We start from the raw sequence: 13,911 nt of genomic DNA, 5'->3' as shown, positions 1-13,911 counted from the left end.
ATTTTACCAAAAGAATTCTATTGATGTAGCTGCTACAGTCAATATCAACAGAACATCAACAGTGATACCGTTTGTCACCTCCTTCCCCCATTGGGAGATTTTCATGCTGCACAAGGTCTTGAGGGAAGTGGCAGTAGGGATTGTGGATGCTTTGGTGATAGTTTTCCAAAATTCCCTGGACTCAGGAGAGGTCCCGGCAGATTGGAAAACTGCTAATGTAACACCGTTATTTAAAAAGGGTAGTAGGCAGAAGGCTGGAAATTATAGGCCAGTTAGCTTAACATCTGTGGTGGGTAAAATTTTGGAGTCTATTATTAAGGAGACAGTAACGGAACATTTAGATAAGCATAATTTAATAGGACAAAGTCAGCATGGCTTTATGAAGGGGAAGTCATGTCTGACAAATTTGCTTGAGTTCTTCGAGGATATAACGTATAGGGTGGATAAAGGGGAACCAGTGGACGTAGTGTATTTAGACTTCCAGAAGGCATTCGACAAGGTGCCACATAAAAGATTATTACTTAAGATAAAAAATCACGGGATTGGGGGTAATATTCTGGCATGGGTGGAGGATTGGTTATCGAACAGGAAGCAGAGAGTTGGGATAAATGGTTCATTTTCGGACTGGCAACCAGTAACCAGTGGTGTTCCACAGGGGTCGGTGCTGGGTCCCCAACTCTTTACAATCTATATTAACGATTTGGAGGAGGGGACCGAGTGCAACATATCAAAATTTGCAGATGATACAAAGATGGGAGGGAAAGTAGAGAGTGAGGAGGACATAAAAAACCTGCAAGGGGATATAGACAGGCTGGGTGAGTGGGCGGAGATTTGGCAGATGCAATATAATATTGGAAAATGTGAGGTTATGCACTTTGGCAGGAAAAATCAGAGAGCAAGTTATTTTCTTAATGGCGAGAGACTGGAAAGTACTGCAGTACAAAGGGATCTGGGGGTCCTAGTGCAAGAAAATCAAAAAGTTGGTATGCAGGTGCAGCAGGTGATCAAGAAAGCCAACGGAATGTTGGCTTTTATTGCTAGGGGGATAGAATATAAAAACAAGGAGGTATTGCTGCAGTTATATAAGGTATTGGTGAGACCGCACCTGGAATACTGCATACAGTTTTGGTCTCCATACTTAAGAAAAGACATACTTGCTCTCGAGGCAGTACAAAGAAGGTTCACTCGGTTAATCCCGGGGATGAGGGGGCGGACATATGAGGAGAGGTTGAGTAGATTGGGACTCTACTCATTGGAGTTCAGAAGAATGAGAGGCGATCTTATTGAAACATATAAGATTGTGAAGGGTCTTGATCGGGTGGATGCAGTAAGGATGTTCCCAAAGATGGGTGAAACTAGAACTAGGGGGCATTATCTTAGAATAAGGGGCTGCTCTTTCAAAACTGAGATGAGGAGAAACTTCTTCACTCAGAGGGTGGTAGGTCTGTGGAATTTGCTGCCCCAGGAAGCTGTGGAAGCTACATCATTAGATAAATTTAAAACAGAAATAGACAGTTTCCTAGAAGTAAAGGGAATTAGGGGTTATGGGGAGCGGGCAGGAAATTGGACATGAAGCTGAGTTCGGATCGGTCAATGCCCTGTGGGTGGCGGAGAGGGCCCAGGGGCTATGTGGCCGGGTCCTGCTCCGACTTCTTGTGTTCTTTAGATTTGTGGTTGGGATCAGATCAGCCATGATCTTATTGAATGGCGGAGCAGGCTCGAGGGGCCGATTGGCCTACTCCTGCTCCAATTTCTTATGTTCTTATGTTCTTAAATAATGGCTTTCATATCCAATGGCCATGTATGTGAGGATGCCCTATATGTATCAGAGAACAACAATTTCACCTACACCAAGGAACATGGGGGAAAAAGGATTGCTACTTATTCACCACACACTTAACCGAGGTGAACTGTCATGCCTGCCTACCCTCCCGGTAGAGTACTTTCTTGTATTATAACAAATATTACACATTGACTGATTATGGCATCAGAAATTCAAGTAAATCATACACAAAGAATCAAAAAAGACAAAAAAATAGAAGCAAAACTCACACAGGGACAACCAGAAAACAACACAGACACAAACAGAGCCAAGAGAGGACAAAGAAACAGCATCAACACGAGGATAACACAAACAGGTAAAACACAGGCGCATCATTAACTTGCCACAGGAGTTAACATAAGAACATAAGAACATAAGAAATAGGAGCAGGAGTAGGCCAATCGGCCCCTCGAGCCTGCTCCGCCATTCAATAAGATCATGGCTGATCTGGTCCTAACCTCAAATCTAAAATCATGTCCAATTTCCTGCCCGCTCCCCGTAACCCCTAATTCCCTTTACTTCTAGGAAACTGTCTATTTCTGCTTTAAATTTATTTAATGATGTAGCTTCCACAGCTTCATGGGGCAGCAAATTCCACAGACCTACCACCCTCTGAGTGAAGAAGTTTCTCCTCATCTCAGTTTTGAAAGAGCAGCCCCTTATTCTAAGATTATGCCCCCTCGTTCTAGTTTCACCCATCCTTGGGAACATCCTTACCGCATCCACCCGATCAAGCCCCTTCACAATCTTATATGTTTCAATAAGATCGCCTCTCATTCTTCTGAACTCCAATGAGTAGAGTCCCAATCTACTCAACCTCTCCTCATATGTCCGCCCCCTCATCCCCGGGATTAACCGAGTGAACCTTCTTTGTACTGCCTCGAGAGCAAGTATGTCTTTTCTTAAGTATGGACACCAAAACTGTATGCAGTATTCCAGGTGCGGTCTCACTAATACCTTATAACTGCAGCAATACCTCCCTGTTTTTATATTCTATCCCCCTAGCAATAAAAGCCAACATTCCGTTGGCCTTCTTGATCACCTGCTGCACCTGCAGACTAACCTTTTGATTTTCTTGCACTAGGACCCCCAGATCCCTTTGTACTGCAGTACTTTCCAGTTTCTCGCCATTGAGATAATAACTTGCTCTCCGATTTTTCCTGTCAAAGTGCATAACCTCACATTTTCCAATATTGTATTGCATCTGCCAAATCTCCGCCCACTCACCCAGCCTGTCTATATCCCCTTGTAGGTTTTTATGTCCTCCTCACTCTCTACTTTCCCTCCCATCTTTGTATCATCTGCAAACTTTGATATGTTACACTCGGTCCCCTCCTCCAAATCGTTAATATAGATTGTAAAGAGTTGGGGACTCTAGTAAGTTAAAATCAGAAATTAAATTTCTCAAATACCTAAACATCCTGATAATTATTTCATTTATCCAAGTAAAGCCTGTAATACTATTAAGTAATATTACAATAACCTTTCGGGACATTCATGCAGAAATCAGAAATTTACTCTGTAAAACCACCAGATTTTCCCACAGATGTTGTTTTACTGCTCAAGGGAGTTTTCAGTGAGGAATTCTATCCAAAGAAAACTCTGTTGTTTTAACATTTTTAAGCACTTGGGCTTTCAAATCTACACTCAGTAAGAACACAAGCAAGCATAAGCTATGCCCTCTTCCAGGACTGCCGCCAGTGGAATGCAGATTATACACTTGTAAGTGGGACAGGACAGATGGGTAAAACGTACTGCCTTTCTCTTTCCTCTATCACCCCCCCTCCCCCGCCTCATGGATACCCCAGTAGAATGCTCTGCTGTACGGTTGGGCTTGACCCAACTGAGATGTGAAGGAAGCCATTCCCTGTGACTTCAACTGTGGTCCTCACCAATTCACTATGGATTATTTGAACTCCTTAACAAGATTTTATTTAAACTCCTATACAAACAAACGTACAAGTACAGACCCCAAAAATGAGTGTTTGTTGAATATCCCCAAATTTAACACAGCCTCAACAGACATTAAAACTTGATTATCCTTATATGTCCCGGAGGAATTGTATGGTTTTAAAAGCTGTGGTTACTGTATTTGTTTCTCCTCCCTCCTCACTAATTATAGATTGAACTTTTTAGATCCATCTGGTATCACTGCAATTGAGTTCTCACTGCTTTCCCCCCACCCCACCCCGTCCCCCGCCCCCATTTGCAGCTTGGCCACTAGATGGAGAATTTGTCCAGTAGTGGTGTTTTATCTCAAGGGAAGAAGGAAGAAAGGCTGAGACAGCCATCCTGCCTTGTAAGGCATTCCTTCTGCTTGATGATGGAGCAGGAGGATTACTATCTATGACAAAGCCTCTATCGCAGACATTCAGAATAACCAGGTCAAAAAAGAAAGTGCAACAGTGGGAAATGAGACTTTAAAAGTGGAAACATATAGCCTAGCCTACATTGCTACTTATAGTTAGTAACTCAAGTTTAGCATCCACACAATTAGCACACTTATTAGCTCACTTTTTTAATGCTCATTAGGCAAGATGCCTTATAGAAAATGTTTACTGATCATTATTAGTACTTCCCACCTCTTTCAGGGAAGTATATGTGTTCTCAACCATATTTACAAATTAGCCATCCATTAGGTTATTAATGAGCTTTCCATCCCAGACTCAATTTTCAACAACATCACCTTAGCGTCCTTTAAAAATACTATGGACCACCAGTAATGACCTCCCATCATCTGCACATTTTTACACCAGAAATAAGTAACGGCTGAGCTCTCAAGCAGAATAATCGAGCTTGTTTTAAGCTTTTTCTTTATTACTGGGATGCATTTTATAGTTTCTTATTCATCTGATATTAATATTGCAGGCTTTAAAAATCAAAAAAAGTTTCTGATATATCCTTGTATTATGCCAAATTTAGCTATTGAGGATATGGACATCCATCAGATCATAGAATCATAGAAAGTTATGGCACAAAAAGAGTTTTTACTTTCCCACCTGCCCCCAACCCATCTGTTCATGGGTTAAAATTTAGGCCCTGGTCTCAAAGTTCCATCACGCACACTTTTAAAGAAGAATCGTGCAGTAACATAAATAAACGGAAGTGCTGCCACAAAACAAACAGGTATTGCTTTTGTTCCTCTCCTGTAATCTGTCTTTAAATGTGACTTGTGTTTTGTGTATTGTGTATGTTGTAGTCAAAGCCTCCTATAAATGCACTACTGAAGCCAAAGAAGAAACCCCGGATAAGCAGTCGGAATAAATAAATAAATGAAAAATCCTCAAGCCACCCCTTCAGTTTCGCCTGCATTAGTTTACAGCACTGCCACTGCTGATAGCTGACTTCTGTGGCAGCTCTGTAAAACAAAGAGGCATCACTATCAACTCCAGAGGTGCTGAGACCCATTTAAATGAGAGGTTCTTGTTGGTGATGCCAGAGGCAGCAATACCCCAGGTAGCAAATATAAATTCTGCTGGCCAGAGAATCCGCTATCTTTTCTGACTATAGAGGCAGGCTCAGCCCACCCAGACAGGCCAAAAATGTGTTTTTGTGCTCAAAATCTTCCCAAGCCGCAGAGCAGATCCGCCACGAGAAACAAAGTCACAAACTATGACTGTTAAACAACTGCACATGTGCAAGCTTGTGTACATCCGTTGTTAGTCTGTTGCCCTGGTGCTGTGGAATCCACACTGCATATAAATATTAATGTGAATTGTTAATGGAATACTTTTGTCCCCTGGAAAAAAAATAGCATTATACCCATTCCAAATGCAAAACACTTACTTTTAGACAGTACCCCTTTAATGGAGTAAATTATCATGCAAGACCAGATGCACTCTCTCATCATGCATAGCACTGTAGTTTTAATATTCTAATTTAATTTACTGTCATTCTTTTCAAAACTATTTCTGCTGACCAAGATAATAAAATTCAATGTGTGTTTACTCCAAGGACTGTGTCCACTGAGCTTATTTCATGAAGAATATACGACTACAACTCAGTTAGTCTGCTCAGAAAAGACGATGCATTTTGATAAGTAGGGCTTTTAAAAGGAAGCAGAATGATTTTATGAAATTAAGAAAGCAGTGTTGGTACTAGGCTTCCTCTGCATATTGGTACAAATATGTTTTAAGAAACAAATCACACCTGGTCAATATGTTTCAGTGTGCAATATGCTTCTTCTTTGACAGTCTGAATTATTAAGTCAAATGATTACTATCACTGACGATGGCAGAGCTGCAACTACACTACTCTGTCCTAATGTTAAAAAACTCAAAATGCTCTCCAGACACTTGGGACCAGGGTAGTCTTCCTGAGAAGCACAGCATAGCATCAGAGTAATCACAGGGAGTGGGAGTAACTGTACCTTCCACAAGCTCGTTAAGAACATACTCAATGTTCACCAGTGTTTCAGTGGGTCAGCACAGCATGTCGCGGTATTGAGCCACATAGACCCGGAGGCTCATCTTGAAGTTCAGGCTAATTTAGTCAATCTCAAGTCTTGAGTGCTAGAACTGGACTCCACGTCCCTTGGCATCTTGTTAATAATAAATAGACTTTAAAGGAGCATATTAAATCTAAAGCTTTTTATTCATTCCTGACAGTTCCAAGCTGTGTATGTATCAGGATCATTTGAAGAGGCTTCAGACAGATGCTTTTTGACAAATGCAATGTGATTCTGAGCTTTGTACCAGTTCAAAAACAAATATAAATCGAAGATGTTTTAGTTTGTTCAAAAGATTATTAATTAGAACGGAACATCTTTCGGTTTCTGTCTTCTCAGCTGTTATGACACTTAATAGTGTGATCCATTTAAATGTACATTCAGAAAAATGTATACCACTTTAAATGTATGGTTTCAATTAAGATTTTTCTGCACTCATTTCTACCAAGGGCTGATCCATCAAATAAATAACAATGCAATTAAGAAATAATCACAATACTAACAGCACTAATAATGATAATCTGGCACTAATAATCATTTAAAGTGCATAGTTTTTAGGTCCAGTTTCCCAGTCTCTGCTTTGCAAATCGTGATCTAATTGTTTATTCATCTGCTGTTGCTTAGTCTGAATAAACACTGTACTCTAAGCTCTTTAAGCTGTCCTATTATTAAAAATATAAAACAGCATTTTTCTAAATGAAGTAGCTTGGAGCGGTACACTTTGTATTGCCACCTGTTAACTCTTACCCTACTCGATAAACACCAAATTCACAGTTTCAAATATTTTAAGGTTGTGTATTCTGCATAACTCTACAAAAAATTGTGCAAAATCAGTTCTACACTTGACAGCACCATGATGCAATATAACGAACTCAAAGCTTTTTCCCCACAAAATGGAATTCAGTTTAACCCTTTTATCAGCACGTTCTAATCACACAGAAGCTCTGTGAATAATCAGGTACAGAATTTTGAAAGACCCTGGAACATTTGCATTTTTGTTTATGGTTCTACTTCGTTGGAATGGACATTGGTGACATTAAAAACTGCAACATTTATCTCCATCCTGCTCATCGTGGTGCAATACTTGTACAACTTAATCATAAACTTGAGTAAAATTTGTTTACAACTGCTTTAATCTCTACTGAATCAGTTGAAAGTAGGGTAGGTGGACTAACAATTGTAATGGGGCTATAAAGAACAAAAAGGGTAAATAAGAGTAACTACCTGCCTCAAATGTATCCCAAATTTACTGCTATTTCTTTCAAATTAGTGTTTGTTTTAAATATTTTCCCAATTTTTAGATTTCCCCCATAGATTCCATGCACCATCCATTTCATCTGCCAATTTGTGAAGTTTGCACAACGGCGTTGATAATCCAAATGGATTCTCCTTGGAATATATCTGCTTCCCATTTTTGGATCTCTGTGTAATCAGTTTGTTTTCAGACTGATTACAGGCCATCCTTTGGTTTTTCCATCTCGATTGGGTTTGCTTCTCCTCATATTTTAGCAAAAACTTTCCAGATGAGTGAGGGTGAGTGCAAGAGATTACGATTGATCTAAAAACATCCATGATCACACATTATTCCAATGTTAGGAACAGAACCGATCTCCTTGGCTTAAGTCATCTGAGCACATTTGCTTCTGTCTGGCTAGCAAAATGAAAGATACTCAATCTCCACTGGAAAGCGATATAAATGGAAAATTTAAAATGGGGGAGAAGTGAAGCATTTCGAATACATATTTACCATCAAAAATTCCTTAAGAGTTACAGCATTCTTCAAAAATGTGCATTCACCGATTGGTCCTTTTGAATTGGCCAGCTATCCATGGAAATTGCAATCCTGAAATCCCAGGATTACTATAGGTACCTTTCCTTTGAGTGTTCTGGGGTTGAATTGGTATCTATTGTGACTATTGTTAGAGAAGTTATACTAAGTGAGATTGTGTTCAGGTACATCATTGTGCTGAGAACTCAATTTTTGATTAAAAGAGAATGTCTGCAGAAAACTGCTGAAGCAGGAAATATCTGGATCAGTTCAGACCATCAAAGCCTCCTCATGGCAGGTACAAGCTGGAGCCATAAAGATAGTTATTTGTTCTTTGTGTAGTTCTAGCCTTCTAGTTGCTTTTACCCTTTTTCCTAGATACAGTTGGACAAGCAGCTTATGAGCAAAGGCCATGGCCCTCTACCATAGACACAGCATATTTCTGGAATGCTAAGCTAATGGAAGTTAATGTAAACTAAAGGTAAAGGTCATAGAAGGTATATGATGTAATGGCCTGGAGTTGAGGGTATAATAATCGGACTACAGTAACGCAAAGATAGGGAAGATCTACTGAGCTCAGCAACTGCAACGTGAATGTTTCCCTCAGCCTTCACAGGTGTTGTCTGTGAGTATCATTTCCTCTAATAAATCCAAAAGCGATAGACTCTGCATCTAGAACTCTCATTCCCAGCACAGAAACAACTCCAAGCTATCTTTCCAGCATTTCTAAGAACCATCGTTCCCCTAACTGACTACGGGTGGAGTGAAAACACGGGAAAATAAATTTATCCTATTAGACAGAATAACACCAGTTATATGATTATTCAAGAACTAAAAGATCAGTATAAATGCTTGAAAGTTTACCCTCTTTAAGGCTGAATGGCCTTCATTCTAGTGATCATAAATAGAGCATTGGTAAAGACTTGTTGCTAGTGGAAGCAAGGTTCACTGCTGGTCTTTAAGCTTTAGTCAGCTATTTTGAGGGTTGCAGAAACAATTTGGCTCAATACAGAAAAACACCTTTCTTTGCAAGTATAGTTAAACAGAGACACATACTATTCTTAATCCACTCAAGACCTGGGAGATCACTATCCACTTCTCAAAAATTCATACTGCATTTTATTTTAAGGTGTCAAATCAACGTCAAATTGCCTATTATGCAACTGAGGTCACCTTAAGTTGCACAAGGTCACTTATTCTTTTGAATTATTCAAACATATTACTCGAAAGAGGCCTTGCTAATTATGCAACTTCTTCATCCTTATTAAGTAGCAGGCTGACAAATGAGGAACAGAATCACTATTGAGTATCTTCAAGTCTGAAAGATAAAAATTAGCTGAGAACACAATTCAACAAGCATGCAATTTGTCAACAGTAAGAGACCTTCCATTTATATAACACCTTATCACATCCTCAGACACTCCAAAAAGCTTACAACAAAAAAAAACTACTTTTGAAGTGCAGTCACTCTTGTTAAATGGGAAAATGCAGAAGCTAATTTGCACACAACATCAACTACGAATAATTGACCAGAGGATGTGTTTCTGGGGTGTTGGTTGAGGGAGGAGTGATGTCCAGCACACCAGGAAAAACTTCCTGCTCTTCTTCGAATTGTGCCATGGGATGTGTTACATTCACCTGAGTGGGCAGACAAATAGGGTTTCACTTTGATGTCTTGTCCAAAAGCTAGCACCTCTCACAATGCAGCATTCTCTCAGCACTGCGCTGAAGCACCAATCAAGTCTGTAGTGGAACTAATAGAACCATAATATTCTTTCCGCAGGTTCATGCATCATTTGTGCTGTATAAAGACATGCTCAAGCCACATCTGGAGTTACCTCTGTGCAGTTCTGGTCATTTAATTATATGGCAGTACTTTATTCCAAATGATTCCATGCATCAGAAATGAAAATTATGTGGAAAGCTTAAGGAGGCTGGGGCTGTTTACTTTGGAAAAGAAACAGTTTTAAGTTGACCCATTTGAAATTTTGAAAATTAGGAAAACAAACTGTTCATTATGGTGCTCTGTAAATGCAAGTATTATTCTTTATTATTTTAAGTGAAAATTCAGTCAAACAACCTTCTATTAAAGGTGGCACATCTCTAATCAAGTAAATACTACTCACCGTCTGTCTGAGACTTGCTCAAGAACATGGTACTAGCACGAGGGTGGTCCGAAGGGTTAAATTCCATGTTTAAATCTAAGGAGAAAAATGTAAAAAGCATAATTACTATCCAGTACAAAACAGTTCACTTGATCAGCACCCCATCCACTAACTTAAACATCCAACCTCTCTACCACCAGCATACCATGGCTGCAGTGTATTCTATCGACAGGATGCTCTGCAGCAAGTTGCCGAGGCTCCTTCAGCTGCATCTCCCAAACCCGCAACCTCTGCCACCTAGAAGGACAGGGCAGCAGGTGCATCACCTCCAAGTCACACATCGTCCTGACTTGGACATATACTGCCATTCCTTCATTGTTGCTGGGTCAAATCCTGGAACTCCCGACCTAACAGCATTCACCAAGCGGACTGCGGTGAAAAAGGCCCAACACCACCATCACCCAACTAGGGATGGGCAATAAATGTCAGCCTTGCTAGTGATGTCCACACCCCAGAGAATGAATATATAAAGAAAAATTTCAAAATGGAATTTTATTTTTAGCTGAATCCACTTGAGTTTTATAGCAGACACCGCTGACATATTTTTACTATAAGAAAGCTTCTAATGAAATATAGTCAGGTTTTTGAGATCTTAATAATTTGGAATAATTTTGCCTAACTTTATCAACAACAGTTGAAATACCTTAACTCACATAGAAAGCCAGGGTCAGAAGATGGTTCCATTCCATAAATATAAATGAATCAATTCCAATTACTTTTCAAGAACTGTTAATGGAATAATTCTTGCCAGTGACTTGTAATTTGTCTAATTATACGAACATTTCCATTTTTATGCCCTATACCAAATCATGGAATCTTATAGCATAGGAGGACGACATTTGGCCCATGCTGCCTGTGCCAGCTCTCAGAAAGAGCTATCCAATTAGTCCCACTCTCCTGCTCTTCCCCATAACCGTGCAAATATTTCCTATTCAAGCATAAATCCAATTGCCTTTTGCATTCCAGACCATAACAAATTGCTGCATAAAAAAAATTCTCATCAAAAACTACAAACATGGGGAAAAACACCTGGGGAAATTTTTTTTCTGTGCGCTAAGTGTAATAAATGAGTAAACCCATTTTTTATAAACATAGTGCACAGAAGAAATCTCCTCTGGATGGAAAATAACTCGGCTCCCATCCTCCTTAAAGATGCAGTGGCTGAAATCTGCAGTAAACTGGCAGTTCCAGACTACTGAAAACATCAATTGGGCTTTTGAATTTCAAGTCTTAAAGCAGGCCACCAACTAGGCTTCGAGGTTACAGTTGTTCCAGTGTCCACTTCAGCCTCGATATGGGCAAAATATGTTAAAGTGCACAATGACTTTGGCAAGATGGAGGGGGCTGATTCTGAACAACGACATAACAGGCCAATGATACACCATATGAGAAGGAAAATTCTTCAACAACTGAAATCACAATAGAGGACAAGAAAATTCATGTGGAATTATTATTTATATTATTCTTTTCTGATTTACTTATAGTCAGGAGCCAACCTATTAAGATAGCAATATGAGCCAGGTCATTACTCATGAAGAGAGTAGTCATGAAAGATTTACAGGCCACCTGTGCCTGTTAAATAAAGTGGTATCTCAAGGTTTAGCAGACAGGTTTCAGTTGAAGCCATGAGTTCACTGGCAAATTGTTTGAAATCAGCTATTAATTTTATTTTTTTTCTATATGATTTATAGCGTAATTTGAAGCTTGGCACACTTCAGCAGCAAGGTATCTATTACACCGAATGCTTATAAGAGAGATGGCATTCCAAATGTGGAGAGCCAAGTGCACCTTCCTTGAGTAAATAGAGAATGTTACATGTGGATTTGCTGAATATTATGTTCATTACATAAGTGAAGGAGACTGCATGGTGACATCTCAAGTGAGTTACACAGGTTTCCTTCAGGAGTGGAATGATCACAAGTACAGATGAGGAAGGCCATTTAGCACCATCTAGATCATTCTTCCATTGAAGACTACAGTAACCCCATCACAACATGTAACTCTTGAATGACTCGGGTTTTTGCCTCCACTACTCTACTCAGGCGACCATTTCTGATATTCAGCACTCGCCTGAAGAAGTGCATCTTTATATTCGACTAAATATGTCATTTATTTGGTTTATTTCCCCTCTTGTACTGAATTCATGGTTTAATTCAAAACAGTACTTTGGATTAATCTAAAGATCATGGGTTCAAGCCCCACTCCAGGACTTCAGCACATAATCTTGGCTGAGTGCAGTAATGAAGGATTTCTGTATTGTCAGACATGCCATCATTCAGGCGTTAAACCAAGGCTTCGCTTGCCCTCTCAAATGGACGTAAAAGACCCATGGCACTATGTGAAGACGAGCAGAGGCATTCTCCTAGTGTCCTGGCCAATGTTTATCCCTCAATCAACACTACCAATAATAGATTACCTGGTTACTCTCAGCTCATTGCTGTTTGTGGCATCTTGCTGTGCACAAATTGGCTGCTGCATTTGCCTACACAAGAATAGTGACTACACTTCAAAAGTAATTAATTGGCTTTAATTTGTTTTGGGACATTCTGAGGATGTGAAAGGCAATATATAAACACAAGTTTATCCTTTCTTTCTTTATTCCACCTTTATAAGGTCCCCGCTCATTCACCTCATTTCAAGACTGAGGAGTATGATTTTCCTAACCTTTCCTCATAACTCAATCCTCTCACACCAGGTATCAGCCTCATAAGTCTTTCTGTCCATTGCTTACAGAGCTTGGATGATATTCAACTTCAAATGATGTAAGCGTATAATTATGGATAGTTACAAAATAGTGTATGCAACATGACTGGAGTTGCACAATGCACAGTACTGTGTACTGGCCTCCTGGAATGCTTAAGGGCAGGCATCAGTTTAGTGCTTGTAATGTTATTATTTGCCAGTTGGTTGGATAGGACAACGTCAGAGAGTATGTGAGTGTTGATTGTAAGGATGTGAAGAAGTTTGTTTGTTTCTATTTTATTTACATGACGATGTAATTTTTTTTAACACCAAGGAGGTAGGATTTGCATTGCTGATGGAAGTAGACACGGCGAGGGAGTTGCTATGGTTACAGCTAGCATTCACATAATGAGTGCGAGAGTGTAATTTTTAAGCTGCTAGCAGCATATGGGAAAGTTATTTTATCATATGGAATAATTTCCACTTTTCAGAGTCGGATATTACTCTGATTGGAGACGGGTTGGAAGAGGTATATCCCGGGAGTCAGTGCTGAGTTCACTTTTCTTCTTGGTACATACAGATGATTTGGACTTGGGTATATGGGACACAATCTCAAAATTTGTTGATGACACAAAATTCTCTACCTTAAAAAGGAGTAGATGCTAGCTCAATTAATAAATTTAAATCTGAGATCGATAGGTTTTTGCATATGGAGCCAAGGCGAGTGGATGGAGTTAGGATACAGATCAACCATGATCTCACTGAATGGTGGAACAGGCTCGAGGGGCTGAATGGCTTCCTTCTATTCCTATCTTCCTATGTAAAAGTATGAAGTTTGGTGAAGAGTAGGACAGTAAAATACTTGAGAAATATAGGTTAGAGGAATGGACATACAGGTGGTAGATGAAATTTAGTGTGGGTAAGTATGAGGTGATGCATTTTGGGAGAAAAAAAAGAGGAATGGGAGTGTACACTTAACGGAAAGACAATGAAGGATGTGAATGAACAGAGAATCTGTTCAAGACTG

At 39.7% G+C, this 13,911-nt stretch overlaps 1 protein-coding gene across 1 annotated transcript in view; it reads right to left on the bottom strand.

Moving 5' to 3' along the window:
* The window catches only part of ccny (cyclin Y), a 251,570-nt gene that overhangs the window by 56,391 nt on the left and 181,268 nt on the right, over positions 1–13,911 (bottom strand). The window contains exon 2 of the mRNA XM_068007745.1: positions 10,164–10,238. Coding sequence (XP_067863846.1) covers positions 10,164–10,238 — 75 coding nt within the window. The remainder of the gene's footprint in view (positions 1–10,163; positions 10,239–13,911) is intronic.

This window comes from Heptranchias perlo, chromosome 2 (assembly GCF_035084215.1).
Source record: "Heptranchias perlo isolate sHepPer1 chromosome 2, sHepPer1.hap1, whole genome shotgun sequence".
Lineage (NCBI taxonomy): Eukaryota > Metazoa > Chordata > Chondrichthyes > Hexanchiformes > Hexanchidae > Heptranchias > Heptranchias perlo.
This window is presented reverse-complemented; position numbering and strand designations above follow the sequence as displayed.